This window comes from Nelusetta ayraudi, unplaced genomic scaffold (genome assembly GCF_046127955.1).
Source record: "Nelusetta ayraudi isolate G7.1 ecotype Tasmania unplaced genomic scaffold, CSIRO-AGI_Nayr_v1 ptg000045l, whole genome shotgun sequence".
NCBI lineage: Eukaryota > Metazoa > Chordata > Actinopteri > Tetraodontiformes > Monacanthidae > Nelusetta > Nelusetta ayraudi.
The window spans coordinates 3,702,691-3,721,664 of NW_027466095.1; the positions used below are offsets into that span (position 1 = coordinate 3,702,691).

An 18,974-nucleotide genomic window follows, 5' to 3' on the forward strand; every position below is an offset into this window, starting at 1 on the left:
GTGCAGGTGAGCTAACTGTTTATCACTGCATCATACATCAGGAATCACTGTGTGCCAAAGCCCTAAAGATGGAACATGTTATGACCACAGTAACACAAGTAGTTAATTTTATAAGAGCCAAAGGTCTGAATCACCGCCAGTTTAAGTCTTTTCTGGAGGAGTGTGGTTCGGAATACGCAGACGTGCCGTATCACACAGAGGTGAGATGGTTAAGCCGAGGAAAAGTACTGAACAGATATTTCGAGCTGCATGAGGAAATATGTCAGTTTCTGGAAAGCAAAGGGAAGGACACAGCAGAGCTTCAGGAGAAAAAGTTTCAATGTGAGCTGGCGTTTCTGTGTGACATCTTGAGCCATCTCGATGCGCTGAACCTGCAGCTTCAGGGGCGGGGGCGCATCATCACAGACATGTACGCTGCAGTGAGAGCTTTGAAAACTAAACTGTGCCTGTGGGAGAATCAGATGCTGCAAGAAAACCTTGGCCATTTTCCCTGCTGTCAAACCATAAAAACGCAGTTCGTTACCACCTTGTTCCCATGCGCACAGTTTGCTGAAAAACTCAGTGTACTCGGCGCTGAGTTTAGCCGGCGATTTGCCGACTTTGATGTCCAGGTTTGAACTGCTCAGTAATCCCTTCGCAGTTAATGTGGAAAACGCACCAACCAACCTCCAAATGGAGCTAATTGAACTCCAGTGTAATGACACGCTGAAGTCAAAGTATGATGCTGTGGGCGCCGCACAGTTTCCACAGTTCATCCCTGACACAATGCCTCAGCTCCGCACCCAAACTGCTCAGCTGCTCTCCATGTTCGGCAGCACTTATCTATGTGAGCAACTTTTCTCCTCGATGAAGATGACCAAAACATCTCACAGGAGACGTCTGACTGATGAACACCTTCGCTCAATACTGAGGATTTCCTCAGCTCAAAGCCTGAGCCCAGACATTGATGAACTATCACCCAAGAAGAGATGCCAGGTATCTGGCTTGGGCACATCAGATTAGATCAGTGTGTAGCAAACTGAGCAATAATTAACGTTTTCTTTATGCACTTTTTCTTGCCACTCCATGACATGGGCTTGAATGGTTGATTGATTTATTATTGTTATTTTATTTTAATAATTATTATTATTTAAATTTTATTTAATAAATGAATGTCATTGATTTTTTTTTTTTTTATTCTATTTTGCATATCAGGACTTAATAAGTGTTGCTTGTTCCATATTCAATGTTAAAGCAAATCTTGTTTGGGTCCATATTAAAAGGTTCATTTGTTCAATGCTGGCCCGCGACTTTGTTCAAGTTTTACATTTTGGCCCACTGTGTATTTGAGTTTGACACCCCTGCACTAAAGCATCAGATGGAGATACATTTGGAAAGCGTTTTGCTGAGCAACATGGAAACGGGCGTGTTCAGCTGTTCTAGTCATGACCACTTCATACAGTCGCTGCTATCACAGTCATTTGAACACTATGGGCAGCTCTGAAATGTTGAATATATAGCAGCTGTTGACATCTGGTGACAGTGTTAATTCTCCTCTTAATGCTGAACACTGACTATGTGTTGAGTATGCAGCTGTCTGTCTAATCTATATCTGTGCTATGTTTGAATTGCCTTTTGCTGATTGCGTTGATTTCTAGCATACATTGCATAGACTGATGGCAGATGTATGCAATGTGTGTGGTTTAGTTTCCATCATTTCATTGTGTTTGTCACTGTGCTGAAATGTTGATGAATTTAGTGCATTTTTTGGAAAAGCACTCCAATGTGAAGTGGCCCCTCCTCCCTCAGCAGAATGTGCACTTTAGAACAAATGGGGAGAAGATGTGTTGTGAGTGAACAATCAAAGTCCTGTCCACGACCTTGTTGGAGTGCCATGAGCCATTTCTTTCCATTGTGTATTGATGCTGACCTTAATACAGCCCAGTCCAGAGACCTTCATGGCTGACTTCTTCTTTGGATAGTTTCTTCTTGTACAGATGCTGCCTGCAATGCTGCCACTCTGACACAGTTTGCTTCCCCTGTCACTCATCTGCCACTCATCACCGCTGTCTGTCTTTCCTTCATGCCTTTCCTGTCATAATGCGCCACCTACAGTAGGACGAGCAAACCTCTGACTCCTGTTAATAGGAGGTAGAACCATGCTAACGTCTCACTGAATGACATGACATCACATTGTATTGTCACTTATTCCTAATGTGAAGCGTTTGACATGAAAGCTGTGAGCTCAAATGCGAGACATTGATTGCATGAGATTCAGTTTGTCTGGATGAGTTTGGAAATGGCAGCTGGAGCCCTGATCTAGTCTACATATATCTACATGTGGGATACATGTTCTGAGTTATGCATAAAGTCCTATTATTGTATCATGAATCTCAATGTCGAAATGTTCCACAATTTTCAATCACTTTTGTATACCCGTCCAGTAATTTCACCGAAGGTGATTTCAGAAATTCACCAAGTCCAGCCATGGCATACAAGATATAACAGTCCTCACAACGTCAAAGCAAAAAATAAGTGACAGTCAGGTGAACACGTATGGAATCACAGGAGTGCCAAAATTAAAAAATGAATAAATAAATGTAGAAATAGAAGTACAAGGGTTTATTTTGTCATTGTATTTTTCCCTTTTGTCATTGTAAAACACAAATGGAAAAAACAATGACAACATTTTTTCCTTTGCCTTTGCCTTTACCTTTACCAAATGGACTGGGTTGTCAATCAAATGCCGTTGGGCAGGGTTTTCAGACCAGGATTTGTAGTCAATACCTGATCGTTCCAAGCTTGGCTTAAGGAAAGTGACGTAAACTTAGCGACAAAAGGAAGTACACACTACATGCGTTTTTGACAATCCGAGCTTTTGTTAAAAGTCGTTGCTGAACACCTCCCCTCAATTCCTCCACGTAGTCCATTTTTATTTTTCTGCCTTTTGCCAGTCAAAATACATGTAGTGTACTTCCTGCTGTCGCTTATAGTTTACATCGCTTTCCTTCAGCCAAGCGCAGAATGATCAGGTATTGACTACTAATCCTGGTCTGAAAACCCCGCCCAATGGCATTGGATTGACAACCCAGTCCATTCGGTCGAGGTAAAGGCAAAAGGTAAAGGAAAATGACTTTGTTTTTCCCTTTGCCTTTTCCGTTTGCAAAGGCAAAAGAAAAGACAAAGGCAAAAAACATTTTCATTGTTTTTTCCAGTTGTGTTTTACAATGCCAAAAGGGAAAAAACAATGACAAAATAAACCCTTGTACTTCTATTTCTACATTTATTTATTAATTTTGGCACTCCTGTGATTCCATAAACACGAGGCCAGTCTTGCCTCCAAACACAACACACAATCCCCTCTGACTAAGCTGCCTAACCAAAACTACACTGCACTGACTGCACCCTAGTCTTCATGAGGCTAGTTGTGGCGGGTACTGACGCATTGGATACCGTTGGTATGATGAAGCCACCGACTGTCGTGGCTACAGCACCATAAATAAGGCCATGCTCCCAAGCAAAGCTCTGACCGCTTTCACCCCAACACTAGTAAAAAAAAAAACAAACCCAGCGAAGCCCAAGCCCAAAGGAGCAACGCTGCTCCAACCTATCAGGGAAATGTGCGTCTGACACATTAAAACAGTGGACACCAAGCGACACTCATCTTACCTTGAAACGCTGCAACAGAACATCCACCGCGCATCCCGAGAGAAAACTACTCAAGTTTTCCCACCCTATCGTCGTCACGTTGCACTAGCACGTTGACGTCACCGGCACGAAGCCCATTCACAGCGCTACTCTCAATGACACTTCTGCATGCTTCGCTAATGGACGAGCCCCCATGTGTCACGACTCGGCTCTCAAAAAGCCATGACCAGAGGGAACACGCGGTAACTCAATGGAATGTGTATCCTAGTTTTGTCAGTGTGTCTGCTGTTGGTTGCAAATGTTAATATCATGTATGCAAGTGTTGAGAGGTGTGAAATGAAATGAAATAGGCCTCGGCCTCCAAACCAAAGATGAACAGAAGCATCTGGAGGAGCAGGTCTGTCAGATGCTGGAGAGAGAGCGGCTGAGTGATGACTGCAGGCTTTATAGGCCTTGGGGAGACTGGCCAGGTACTCCCCAATCACAGTGACCCCGCCCACTGCCATACCTGCTGGGACACACACACACACACACACACACACACACACACACACACGCAGGGGAAACACATAGCAGGCTCTCGACAAAGGGTGGCCGTCACAAAATCAATCAACGATGACTGAAATACGAACTCGTGGACAACACAAACAGTGAATCTTAACAAAACAATACGTAACTAATTGGGGCAAACACAAAAACAAAAAAAAGACAAAGTAAATAAGGTATTTAATCCAACAAAAAAAAGTTAAGGGGCAATAAAGAAACAAAACACAAACAAACAAACAAAAGTAACTGCAAGAATCTGGAGCCAAACCGTGATATCAATACATATAAATATCTAAAAGACGTCCTCCTCACATCGGACCAAAACCCACAACTCCCAGAGACCCACAGCGAACCGATGTAGGACTGCAATTGCAATGTTGGCAAGTGGCAGGTCCGATCTGCAGCGGGATGGTCAGCGTAGGTAGGAGAAGCCAAACCGGGGCAAAAACCAGCAGAGACAAAACAGGTGGAGACAAAGCAGCAGTGTTTTCTGAAGCTGCTTGATTACGGCCACCGGAGGGCGCAGCACCGGAGGAGACGCAAAGGGAGAGAGAGAAACAGTGGCAGCCGGTGCACGAGAGCCGTAACGACCAAAGCCTGCATGTGCCCTGTCGCTGCGAGACCAACCCCGGAGCAAGCCTGTGACACAACCATCCCCTAAGACACAGTTAGCAAGCAAGCAACAGTGAAGCAGACAGCGTGGCGACCGCCACCAGACCTGAAGCCGATGCCAACAGCACGACCGGAAAGTGGGCGTGTCTCAGTCCTCAAAATCAGAGGCCAACCCGATGGTTACCATCTGCCTTCATGGCAGACTCTTGGCAATGATTGGCTACTGAAAGCCAGGTAATCAAAGGGGAGGGTCACTGTAATGAGAGGACCATTAACAGCATACTACTACATGTATGGAAGTGTCATATCCATACATGTAGCATATCTTAATATCTTAAACACTGATATTGTACTTGATCTACTTTTTCAAGTGTTGAGCTCCTCAACCATAAACTATGGCCCCATCATCCACAAGAGATCTGACTCATCCTATATACATGGATTTGAGGGCTTTTCTATTGGATCCCCATTCTCATTACTTTCATCAGCTTTTTACATTGGTCCATCATTTTGTGAATGTGCACTGCCCACGTGAGTCTTTCATCAAACCATCTCCCCAGTAGTTTAAAGTGCTGCACCTTCTCCAAATCCTGATGATATCATTTGAACTGAACCTCCTTCCCAATTCTTTTCCTTGTAAAAATCATTGCTTTGCTTTTATCAACTGAAAATCTAAATGCCCAACTATTGGCCCATTTCTCTACTTTTAAAATAGCTTCTGGCATTTTTTGTAGCCCATCATCTGCAAACAAAGAACAGCCCATCCCCTGTTGCACTTGTGAAAATACTTCATTAATCATGACTGAAAATAATAATGGACTCACAATCCTCTCTTGTGGCGTTCCATTCTCCAGCCTAACACTTTCTGAGTACTCATTTCCTGCTCTAACTTGTATCTTTCTATCTTGTAGAACATTTTTTTATCCATTGCTCCATCTTCCCTCTTACCTCCATTTCAAAAAAGTTTCATTAGCAGCCCTTCTTTCCATAACATCATATGCTTTTTCAATATGAAAAAAAAACACTTTCTTATTAATCTGTGCTTTTCTTATTTCATGCTCCAAGCACAGCAGCGCATCCATAGTATTACTGCCCTTCCTAAAAGCACTGTGATATTTGACTATATACCTTTTACTCTCCAAAAAAATACCTTCATCCTTTATCATTTTCCCCATTACTTTGCAAATATTTGATGTTGAGGAAATAGGCCTATAATTGATTGGCTGTGAAGAATCTTTCCCTGGCTTACTTATTGGAAGCACCACAGCCTCTTTCCAGTTGCTTGCTAATCTCCCTTCCTCCCAGACTTTGTTCTACAACTCCAGCAATACCTCGGTTGGTGTTTGACTGAGGTGCTTTATCATTATAGAACATATTTGATCCTTACCTGGAGCTGATGGCGTTGTCCTCTTTAAAGCTCCATTCAATTGTGCTTTAGTCAATGGTGCATTAATGAACTCCTCTGTTTCCCCTTCACAGTGCAACAAAGCTTCATTCTCCCTTATTGTCCTTTTCCCTTCTTCACTAATATTTTCTCAACTATGAATTCTTCCTCATGTTTTCACCAACATTGCAGCTTTTTCCTTCTCCCTTAGCACCGTTTTGTTAGCCTCTTTTAAAACAGGGCATCTAAACTCCTTTTTAAGCCCATTCATTCTTTGAATCATTGCCCATCTTCTTGATCTTCCTGTTTCCCTCCCGACTGAGTTACAAAACCTTTGCCAATACTCTTTGCACACTTTATGATTCTTCCTACCCTGGCTTGTGATCTTTGATATTCAATAAGACTCTGATCATTATGATTCTGTTTGAAGACTTTCAATGCCTTATTTCTGCTTTTAATTGCCTCATCACACTCTGTTGTCCACCATTAGTGATGGGCGATAATGTCATTTTCAAATTTGATATTCGATATTTTTGAGGTCGATATTGCGATATCGATATCAAAACACTTTTGTTTTTGTTTTTTTACAGTTAAAAAAAAAGTTAAAAATCACAAGACACGTGTGGCCTTTAATATATTTATTACAAAAAAAATGAAAAACAATGAAAGAAAATTTTTAAAGTGCCATCAAATTTAAATAAATATAAATTATAAAGTATAAAGTGCAATAAAAAATATAAATCATAACTAAATGTCATTCAATAAAAAAGATACAAAATATAATAAACTTTGTAAAAAGAAATAATTATGGATCAGTATAACTTAAAATGACAATGAAAAACAAAACCTTTGAAAAACATTTTTCCAACACCCTGAAAACAAATACTGTCAGGAAAACAAACATGTCTAACCTTAGTTTGTTTTGTTGTTTGTCTTACCTTGTTGACATGGTTGGGTGGAGCTTCCACCTTCCCCAGAAGCGTCACAAGATGCGTGACACGTCTTATCAGCTGTGACCAAACACTGCTTGCAACAGTGAGGTGTTTCTTGGCCAGTTTGCTGAGCATTGGAAGAGACCGCTGGTTTTTCTTCCACCAACCCAAAGGGTCCTCTTTCCTGGCCATCACTTTATCCTCCATGTGTCGGCGCATTTGGATGTATGCGTCAGTGTTGACTGTGCGATTTCCCTCTAAAGCCCAAACCTGCATGTCAAAGTCCTGCCATAACCTTGAAGTTGAAGGAGTAGGAGGCGCTTGCAACAATGAGAAGGTTGATACACTGACAGAGAGGTTATTGGAAACTGGGGCATCACTGGCATGTGTAACGGGTGTTTCAATTAGTTACTTTAGAAAAAAATAATATGATCAAAAGCAAAGATCGTCTGCTGGAGCAAGTAATTAAGACAACACAAGATGGTTTATCAAATACGTGTATTAAGTGATAAGTTGAAACCAAAATATTTACAACCCCCCAAAACCAAACCAATAATCAAGAGCATCAATAATAAACAGCAAGATTATTATTAACAATAATAATAATGGCCACAAAATAATTTACACTGCAGTATGGAAACCAGTTAGGATCTATAACAAAACTGGCTAAATTCAGTAGTTCAATATAATGAAACAAGGGAGAAAAGAAACATGAAAACAAAGTTCAGGACCATGAGGAGATCGTTGGACAGCTGAGTGAACGTGTGCGTATGTGTGGAAAAAATGTCCATGTAGTTATTGTTCAATGCATTTACGTCCAAGAGCCAGAAGCTGTGTCCGACTCCAAATTCTTCTCCCAGTTCGGTTAGCTCGTCATCGCGACCACTCATTATTCACCTGGCCTGGATTAAAAAACAGGACCAGTAAACAACTAGAATGAATGAACACGAACCAAAATATATTTGCCAGCAACAAAAAAAAAAGACAATGCTAAAATGCTAACGTTACCCAATCAGAGCAGTCAAACACAGTTAGCATTCATGCTAGACAACACATTTTTCAAACTCACCAATTCCTTGCACAACCAGCTCATGGCAGCGACATCGAACAAAGATTGAAGCAGTCCAATAACGGCGTGGACGAAATTCGCAGTGGTGCCGTTTCTCAGAGGCGGTGCGAGTGGAAAGCTCACAGCTCCCTACTATGTTATCCCTACGGCTAATTTGCGAACTTGAAACACCTGCGGAGCAATCACGTCACATGATGCTGACGGGTGGCGCAGCTACCGGGGCACATAAGGCACAAAAAGCATGTAAATATAAACAAATAAATAATCGCATCTTTCACCCTAGGTTACACATGCTTTTCTGTGTGGTGTTCTTTCTGCATCTCACCGATGAGCTTGGACCTCATAGATTCAACATTTCCATTGTCTGAAAAGAGCACATTTTTGAATGTAGGGTCTAATAAAGTGCTGGCTGCCAGAATAGAGTTCTGCTCTCTGCTTGGAAAACGCCTCCTGCAATTCTCTGCAAGGTGTGACGCCAGTATATTAGCGTTGGTCCCAGCAGAGACAGCAGAGGTATAACTTTAGGAAGTGTGACATTTTTATCTGCGGACACTTCTCTAGTGACCTCTTCAAATGGCTTGAGGGCTTCAATAGCCTGGCTAATAGAATGCCAGTCTTCCTCACTAAGACAGAGGTTGGCTTTACCAAGGAGGCAAAGTGCTGTCTGAGCAGCTTGTTGCTCAGCGCTACACTTTTCAATTACTGACATCAAACTCTGGTCAGACTTCATTGAGTCTTTGACTACGAGATTTAATGAGTGAGCGTAACATGGAATATGTTTCCACATGTTGGTCCTGACAGCTTTGACCATGTTGGCTGCATTATCGGCAACAACTGCATGTATTTTATTGTTTCTGCCCCAGTCCTCGGAAATGTTGTCACCAGTGTGATCCTCTACAACATTGACAGTGTCCAGGGTGTAAGCCTGGATTTCCCACTCCTAATCTATACAGTGTGCTGTCACTGTCAAAAAGGCTTGAGTTGCCCGGGAGGTCCACATGTCAGTGGTTAAGACAAAACTAGAAGCTCTGTATAAACATTCTTTCACTGCTGTTTTCACCTCAGTATACAAATGTGGTATTTTTATTGTCATCAGGGTCTTCCGTCCAGGTAGACGATAGCGTGGCTCAAGCACCTTCATAAACTTGATGAAGCCCGGATCCTCCACAATTGAGATGGGCTGCATGTCAGTAACTATCATCTTAGAGAGGCTTCTTGTGATGTCCTGTGCTCTTTGGGAATCATCTGAAAAAGATTTGAATTTCCATCAAGTTCTAAATACACATACATATTTTTCAACAAAGTAAAGAATAGTCAACAATAATCTACACAGATGTTATCAACAATTGGGGTGAATTCCAATTCCTCCCTTAACCCTCAATCTCAACCCTCAATCTCAAAAATGCGCGCTCCCACGAGGTGCAAGTGCTGTCCCGATTCTAAGAACGTCAAGTTGAGGGACGAGTTTAAGGGCTGTATCGCCCTCAATATTGAGATTCTCCGGCACCACCCTTGGCAGTAAGGGCTACCCAGAAGGCATTGCGTATTTTCGCCAAGACATCTTCGAAAAAGATCGCGATGTAAAAGCGAGCTACAAATGGAAGTATTTTCTTAGTTAATAAAGATATAAATATTACAAAACCATTGTATTGTCTTAGTTTAAGACTTTTTTTTATGGATTATTGACATCGTTTTTGCGTAACATTTTTTTTTTTTACTTTACGAGGTTTGTCAACCGGACCGGCGGTCCCGGCTTCACATTACTTGTATACCTCGTTGTGTAGCGAAGGAGGACTTCTTCCTTTTTCGCCGTCTTTTTCTTTTCCTCCTTCTTCTTCGTCGTTGTCGTCTTCTTGACAGACTGGACGTAGCTTTGGCGTAAGGCCGCCCCCCACAGTCTGAAGACGTAACTGCACGTAAGGGGTGTCCCATTTCTAAGTCCTTACACTTACTTTTGAGGGCCAAGATTGAGGGCCAAAGATTGAGGGTTAAGGGCGAGGGTTGAGATTGAGGAGTTAAGGGAGGAATTGGAATTGGCCCCTGCTGTTGTTTTATTGTGTTGGGTCTCTTAAGTGCTGTTAATGTTCGGAGAGTTTGTTATGTACCTGAATGCACCTTAGAAGTTGGGCTGAATGTGAATGGCTGAGAGAGAAGAGGGGGCGGGACAGAGGTGAGAGGATGAGGAAGTGTGGTGTAGTGCGGCGTGCCGAGAGTGAGTGAGTTACGAGAGTCTAGAGAGGAGAGCAGCCGTATATATTTGTTTTTGCTGTGCCTTTTTTCTTGCGTTGCGTTTTGACGTGGTAACAGCCGACAGCAACCAGGGTTGAACAATAAAGCAGCCTGTTAAACAAACTGCCATCTTCCTTTCACCGTCCGGCTAAACGCTACAATATTATCTAAATGGCAACAAAGAGTTGAGTAGAAGCTGTTTTTCTACTGTCGGAGACCTTCAATGACCAAATAAAAGTCAGAGTCCATTTCAAATCTCCAACCCCACAGCTGGGTGCGTGCAGTAGAAGTGGACGCTGAATATTAATGGATGAACGTTTGAATCTGTCACGAGATTTAACCACTAGATGGCAGCCAAGTTCCATGCAATATGCAGAGCCATCTAGTGTGAGTTAGTTGACGTTTGCTTCCGGTTGTTTTACCTGATGAGCACCGTTATAACCAGCGGCGACAGAATAAAAGTTGCATGTCTACAAAGAATGCCTGACTGCATATACGACATCTAAACAAATCTACCTGTGTCAATCTACAAGTTCTAATGTATATGTTACTAGAATACATTTTAGTCTGCGGGTAAATATAATCTGAAAAATTATAATCTGGTATATTATAATACAATCTATAATCTTTTTATATTAACAGCCAGTCAGTGTTAGTTGTTCCCAGGTTCCCAGGATCCAATATGAGAACCTATTCATTTCAATGGAGGAGCTCACCAATGCATACGGACAACAAAGTTTTGGCTTCTGTGTTACTTCTGTATGATGTGTCTCATAGAGCATGTAGCAGTAGTGTCACTTCACATCATAACTTTGTAACACTCGTGATGCTTCAATCAATCAAAATGACCTGAGACACGCATGGGATTTTTGGATGCAGTACGTCAAGTGGCCACTGGGGAAGAAAAATTGACGTGCTGCCACGTTAGCAGCCTGGTATTCAGTTTTTACCACACATCCATTCTTGTCCCTCAGCTTGAACTCAGGCACCACTAACAGTTGATGCTGTTGTTGATGATGCATTGAATTTGGTGGTGAAACAGACACAAGTGACAACAAGACAAGGACAAGTTTTCCGACTGTGTCTCAGAGGATCCAGGTCCAGTACTGAAGAGTATTGGTTGATCCATGGACCAGTCACTCTTCATAGACACACAGCTGGGCCCTGGAGACTCTGCTCTCTGTCCTCCTCTTCCTTCACATGAGCACTCATGCTGAGGCCTGCAGTCAGGGTGAATTCCAATTCCTCCCTTAACCCTCAATCTCAACCCTCAATCTCAAAAATGCGCGCTCCCCCGAGGTGCAAGTGCTGTCCCGATTCTAAGAACGTCAAGTTGAGGGACTAGTTTAAGGGCTGTATCGCCCTCAATATTGAGATTCCCCCAGCACCACACTTGGGAGTCAGGGCTACCCAGAAGGCATTGCATATTTTCGCCAAGACATCTTCGAAAAAGATGGCGATGAAAAAGCGAGCTACAAATGGAAGTATTTTCTTAGTTAATAAAGATATAAATATTACGAAACCATTTTATCGTCTTAGTTTAAGACTTTTTTATGGATTATTGACATCGTTGTTGCGTAACATTTTTTTTTTAACTTTACGATGTTTGTCAGCCGGACCGGCAGTCCCGGCTTCACGTTACTTGTGTACATCGTTGTGTAGCGACGGAGGACCTCTTCCTTTTTCGTCATCTTTTTCTTCTTTTCCTTCTTCTTCTTCGTCGTCGTCTTCTTGACGGACTGGACGTAGCTTTGGCGTAAGGCCGCCCTCCACAGTCTGAAGACGTAACTGCACTTAAGGGGTGTCCCTTACACCCCTTAAGTGCAGTTATTTTTGAGGGCCAAAGATTGAGGGTGAAGGGCGAGGGTTGAGATTGAGGAATTAAGGGAGGAATTGGAATTGGCCCTCACAACACTCCTGAGTTCCACTTTGGACAAAGACAACAATGAGAAACTGTGAAACTGTCACACCAATTGTCCAGCGGAATTAAGAGGACAGAAGTCAGTTTCTGAGGTTTAATGTATTTTTTCAGTCAGTGAGGACTCACCTGTTGCTCATTGATACTGCAAGTGTAAGTGCACCTGGCCACTCGAGGCGCCAAACTAAGGGATGGACCAATCCAAACGTTAAACCAAGAGCAGCATGCATTTTCTCTGTATTTATTTTTGTAGTTGTAAAAAGTTGAATAAAAAGTACATTTGCCCTTATGTTGTTTTAAAACACTTGGCCGTAACCTTTAGCAAGCGCTGTAGGAAAACAACCAATCAACAAAGCTAATGCTAGTGTGCTGGCATTTGTTTGATTTTATTTTTCGTGAAACGGAACGTTAGCCATTGCAACAATTTTACGGGAGACTCGAGACTTGTGGGGAGGTAAACATAGGGAATGACACACACACACACACACACACACACACACACACACACACACACACACACACACACACACACACAGAGAGTTTATGGCACTGGCTGAACTTCGGCTGGAATAAAAATGTGCAACATTTTACAGCGACACTGTGCGTGTCAGGGCATGAATCAGGAGATTACATATGAAGCAGATTGGAGGCAATCACAATGTTACATGAGGACCTGAGTTGCGACCCAGAAGCAGACACAGGAGGCTCAAAAGGTAATTAATAGAGTTTACTTAACTTAACAAAGGGGCAAAGCAACAACTACAGTAGTGACCAGAAGATACTGCAGGTACTAATAGAACACCAGAATCAAGGAGTCACAAGGAGGTGGGAAATGCGTACATGGGAGGCAAAGTTCTGACAAAGTGAAGAAGCGTTTGAGTCCTTAAGCAGCCTGAGGAAAATTCTGTGATAAAGGTGGGCAACAGAAAACTACAGAAACATCAGTGGGTGTTAAAAGCCTGCTCCAGCCAGCTAGCTGGAGTCCTCTGTTGCCTGTTTAACTGCTCTTTGGCTGAAGACTACATTCCCTCCATCTGGAAGTCCTCCATCATCTACCCTGCGGCAAAGAAGAGCAACTTCTGCTCCAACGAAGACTACTACTACTACTACTTTGAAAGGTTCGTCATGGCCAAACTGCAGGCCATATACCAGCTGCATGGAGGGGTGGATGATGCTGTGGTCACCCTGCTGCATCCATGGTGCCATCACTCACCCGGAACAACCAAAGTCCCACGTCAGCCTGGTCTTTGTGGACTTCTCCAGCGCATTCAACACAGTACAACCACACCTCATGGGACACAATCTGCACTAGATAAAAGCCAACCCCTTGCTCATCCTCTGGGTCCTTACTTCCTCACAGGGAGGGGCAAAGGGTCAGGGTGAATGGTTACCTCAGTTCTGCTCGGACACTATCCACCAGCTTACCTCAAGGCTCCGTGATCTCTCCACTTTCTCTTCACTCTGTACACCAACAATAGCAGGAGCACCACCTCAGGAATAACCTACATCAAATAAACAAACACAACCGGACTACTACAAACCGAACTGGACTTATTCTCCCTATGGTGCAGGGGAAACTGTCTGGATCTAATGTATCCAAAACCAAAGAAATGACCAGTCACCCTGTGGAGGGGCAAAGTGGCCTCCCCACGAAAAAGGGGATCTGGACCGACCGGATTGAGGTGGTGGAGTAGAAGGAGGAGGCAGGCAGCGTCAATTGCAGGAAGAAATTAAGTTTTATTCTTTTAACCCCCACTGGACCATCAATAAGCGACAGGAGACAGCTTCATAAGTCCTCTAGTCTCTCACCAGACTAGTCAGCTCTCCCTCCCACACCAAAATGAGCGCTCTTTATAGAGGGCAGCATCATATGGCCAATTGGGCTGCCCCACTAACCGTGGTGACATCGACCAAAATGAACATTTCCAAAACAAAACAATAACACAAAGAAATAAACCCTTCAATAAATAGAACACAATCCCCCTGAACATACAAACCCTTAAATACAAGTAAACCCTACATTTTCCCCTTAATTACATATTCCAAACAAAAACCAACACCCCCCCTTACGGCAATGGGCTACTCCACTTAGCCGGCGCTCCATAAAACCCCACCCCTGCAGCGGCGCGCGCTTCCGCCCAGGAGCAGCGGAGCCGACCGGGACTAAGCAGATGCAGGTGAGGTGTGGGTGAGCAGCATGGTGACAGATGATGGTGAGAGATAAATGACCAGTGCACAAACTGTTACAGGTTGGGAAATGGGACAGAATGGGAGTCGCGGTGCTCCGCGCTCCCGACGCCGACACCCTGCTCACGTCACCCGTTCCTCCGCCCCAAAGCACGGCAGGGCACAAGAACCGTATTATATACTAAATAAAAAATCCCCTACACAGCCCTGTGTGTGCCACTTTGTGTGTGTGTGTGTGTGTGTGTGTGTGTGTGCGTGGGCGCGTGCGTGCCTGCGCGCGCGTAAAACAGCGTCCCTTTCGCTCGCTCTCCCGTGCGGGCAACGCCACGCCGCGTCCTCGTGGGGGAAGACAGTGAGAAGGGGAGGCGGAGATCGCTCACTTTCTCACACACCCATTCACACACCAGTGGGTGGCTGCTGCCATGCAAGGCGCTGCCTAGCCCCACTGGGAGCAATTTAGGGTTACGTGTCTTGCCCAAGGGCATAACGACAGACTAGGATAGAGCGGGATTCAAATCTCCAACCTTTCAGTCATGAGACAACCCACTCTACCTCCTGAGCCACAGTCACCCCCTAAAAAAAAATTAAATTTAAAATTAAAATTAATGCTTTATTGCAGTGGCTGGCTGACGTTAGAATTTTTTTTTTTGGGGGGGGGGGATTTTTCAAACAAAGGAACAAAGGTGTGTAGGGTAAAAACATCTCTGCTGGTTCCTGCATCAACAGTTACTGGAGTTTATCCTCATTAGAACTTCTGCAGCTGCAGCATCAGGACCAGCTGATCCTCCCTCGTCAACAATGGATGCACCTGCAGAGAAACAAACAGCAGCAATCATGAGTGACTTTGGTCCTGGAAAGTGATCTGATTGGCTGAGAGCCACCATGCTGCTCTGACAGCTACACTGAGGAAAAGATTCACTGGATCATAATTGTGATATGAACCACGTTGGAGCTGAAACCATCATCCAGCGACTCCAAACCAGAACTGACCTCACAGTCTCCAGTCTGTAGTCTGGACTGGCAACAAGATCATCCAGCCGCTGTTTCACTGAATCCTTCAGGTTGTTGAAACTCAGGTCCAACTCTCTGAGGTGAGAGGAGTTAGACTTCAGAGCTGAGAGCAGCCAATCACAGCAGGTCTTTGACAATTTGCAGCACTGTAGTCTGAATAAGAAGAAATGATGGAGATTAAAATACAAAATCTAATATATTTTATTGTGTGTACACTTTAACACAACTTGTTTGAAGAAAACTTAAAAAAAAACTAAATAAAACACAAAATGTATAAATGAGTTTCCTAAAATATTAATTCAAAATAACTACTGTAATCAACCCACCCATTTTTTATTGTCCCCTTCTTTTTTATTTCTATTTATCATTTTGTCTGTCTGATAATTGGGGTATTTATTATTACATATTAATACTAAACTTTTTCAACTGCTATACTTACAACACACACACACACGCCCCCGCACACACACACAAAAACATTCATGTTAATGTTGATGTTCGTTATTCATTCTGTCTGTAAATGTCACTGTAATGTCCTATTGCACCATTAAAATAATTATATATATATATTTACACACACACACATATATATATAGATAGAAAATTAAGGTTTTGCCAATGGCTCTTAAAAAAAAACACTGCACTTTTAATTTGCCAATGTATCACCATTTTACACAAAAAAATACACTTTTAAAAACATGTTATTACCCTGCCTTGAGTGAGGCTGGGCTGTAGGTCCAGCCTCACTCAAGGCAGGTGCACATGGAGACCAGGTCCTCAGGTGTCTAGGGGAAAAAACTGAGTGCAAGAGGGTATCCATCAACACCCAACCCCTCAACAACCAGGAGGTATGCCGACACTTTCCATCCTTTGTTCGGGAGGGGGACAAACCGAGGGCTAGCCCCTCAAACATTGGTCAGACCCCAATGAATGCAGCCAGGGATTGGTAGATGCGAGTCGATCTGGAGCAGAGGATGATTTTCTCACTAGACTACACTGCCGAAAGGACAAGTCATTGGCTATGGCTGAAGAGAAGCGACACCATATGGGCTGCTAAAGGGGACCAACTAACCGTGGGACACAAACCCAGGCCTGATTAACCTGTGGTGGGCCTGCCTCGACAGAGGGTGTATTGTGATAAATGGCCGAAGCACCCTGTGAAGCTGAGGTACACAACTGACGATGTGCCCCGGTGGTAAAGCATATATAGCAGCCTTCCAAAATAGCTTCTGAGTTGAAAGCAATGTAAACATTAGGGATTATTATAGCTAGTCCTTTCATCGAACCTGAAATCTTGATTTTTTTGGGGGGAAAAACAAACAATGAAAGCAACTATGAAGACAGTGAACTGACCTCAGAGTCTCCAGTTTACAGTCTGGACTCTGCAGAAAACCACTCAGCTCCTTCACTGATGAATCCTTCAGGTTGATCTCACTCAGGTCCAGGAGTCTGAGGTGGGAAGGGTTGGACTTCAGAGTTGACAGCAGCCAATCACAGCCGATCGTTGACAACCTGCACCTCTCCATTCTGAATAGAGAAGAAATGATGGAGATTAAAATGTGAAGTCTGATATATTTGATGTGTTTGTCTCCGTTTGTATGTGAACAATTTAACACAACTTGTTTGAAGTGAACTTAAACAAAAAACTATGAATAAAACACAAAATCAATGAATAATTCGTATTAAAACAAATTATGTATTCTATTCTCTTCATTTCCTCTCTCTCTTTCCTATATTATTCTCTCTTCATACTTATAGCTGAACAATTCCTCCCCCTTTTCCTGTATTTTGTCTCTTTCTTCTGGGTTTCTCCTTTGTCACCCCTTACTATGATCAATTTATGTATTATTGTAAATATAGTTATTATTATAATGAATCATGCTAGCAGTAGTATTAGTAGTAGTAGTATTATTGTTATCTGTTTGGTTGTTTGTTTATGTATTTAATTGTTTGTCTGCTTATTCATTTATTCTCAATTCATTCAACTAAATTCTTTCAGATGACAGCCATCTCCACTCACTACAGCCGTGCCCCAGGGCTCTGTCCTGGGGCACCTGCTATTCATCATATACTTACTTCCTCTTGGTCACATCTTGCGGAAATGTCACATTCTCTTCCACTGTCACACAGGTGACACCCAGCTCCATATCTCCACCAAACCTGACTACATCCTTCTTCCTTCCTCACTCACCGACTGCCTCCTCGAAATACAATCATGGTTTTCATCCAACTTTCTCAACCTTGCCTGTCCACACCTTTCTGACCTCCTTCACATCGTCACACCAGCTTGTACAGTCAGATCTTGTTCTTCCATCCGCCTCTCCTTTCCCCCCACTATGGGGAGCAGAGCGTTCAGCCGCTCTGCTACCTAGCTCTGGAATTCACATCCTCCTGACCTTAGCAACATATCTGTTCATATCTGCTCCGCAACATATCTGTTCAAAAATAAATTTAAAACTCATCTGTTCAGACTTGCACACCGTAATTGATCTGATGCACCTGTTTTTTGCTATTTTAATATGTTGTGTTTTCTGTTATGTTTTGCTGCTGTATTTTTGTATTTATTTTACTGTCAGGCAACCTTAAGTGCCTTGAAAGGCGCCCCACAAATAAAATGTATTATTACCATTATTATTTTTGAAAATCTATCAATCTATCAATATTATATTGTTTATATGTTATTGATAATTATACGATTTAGAATGATGTATTGATGCTAAACTTGTTCAACTGCTATATTTACAACTGATTTACAACACAAACACGAAACCATTAATGTTATTAATTGTTATTCTCTGGGTAGTAAATTAAGCTTTTGCCAATTAATCTTGACAAATTTTAAACACTGCACTTTTAATTAGCCAATTACTCACCACTGCACAAAAATATTGATCAATTTTCACAGAAACGAAAATAAATTTTTCTTGGTGGAAAAACAAACAATGAAAGCAACTATGAAGACAGTGAACTGACCCCAGAGTCTCCAGTTTACAGTCTGGACTCCGCAGAAAACCATTCAGCAGCTTCACTCCTGAATCCTTCAGTTTGGTCCCACTCAGGTCCAGCTCTCTGAGGTGGGAGGGGTTGGACTTCAGAGCTGAGAGCAGCCAATCCCAGCTGACCTCTGACAAACTGCAGTCAACCAGTCTGAATAAAGAAGAAATTATGGAGATTGAAATGTGAAGTATGATATATTTGAATGTGTGTGTGTGTGTGTGTGTGTGTGTGTGTGTGTGTGTGTGTGTGTGTGTGTGTGTGTGTGTGTGTGAGTGTGTGTGAGTGTACAATTTAACAAATAACACAAAAAAACAAAAAAGCACTATATTTAAAAAAATGTTGTTTTTTTTTTCACTTCAAGAAAATATTTTTTCAAAAGAAGTTTTGGGTTACCAGATGAGAAACTTTTCCCTGAACAAAAACATTTTGTTGATGAAAAAACAAACAATGAAAGCAACTATG

The 18,974-nt window shown here is 42.6% G+C and overlaps 1 protein-coding gene and 1 long non-coding RNA gene across 13 annotated transcripts in view; one reads left to right on the forward strand and one right to left on the reverse strand.

Annotated features, from left to right (window-relative positions):
- LOC142894831 (uncharacterized) overlaps positions 1 to 18,974 on the reverse strand; it is a 450,316-nt gene that overhangs the window by 422,126 nt on the left and 9,216 nt on the right. For all 12 annotated transcript variants that reach the window (XR_012928048.1, XM_076035641.1, XM_076035639.1 and 9 more), the window contains exons 7-8: positions 18,489 to 18,662; positions 16,869 to 17,042 (exon numbers count right to left, since the gene is read on the reverse strand). Coding sequence is in view for 11 of the 12 variants with exons in the window: in XM_076035641.1 (XP_075891756.1) it covers positions 16,869 to 17,042; positions 18,489 to 18,662 (348 nt within the window). In the remaining variant the exon portion in view is untranslated. The remainder of the gene's footprint in view (positions 1 to 16,868; positions 17,043 to 18,488; positions 18,663 to 18,974) is intronic.
- Positions 15,315 to 18,765, forward strand: LOC142894848 (uncharacterized). The gene is made up of 2 exons (XR_012928054.1): positions 15,315 to 15,568; positions 18,560 to 18,765. It is a non-coding gene; the product is annotated as an uncharacterized LOC142894848 (long non-coding RNA).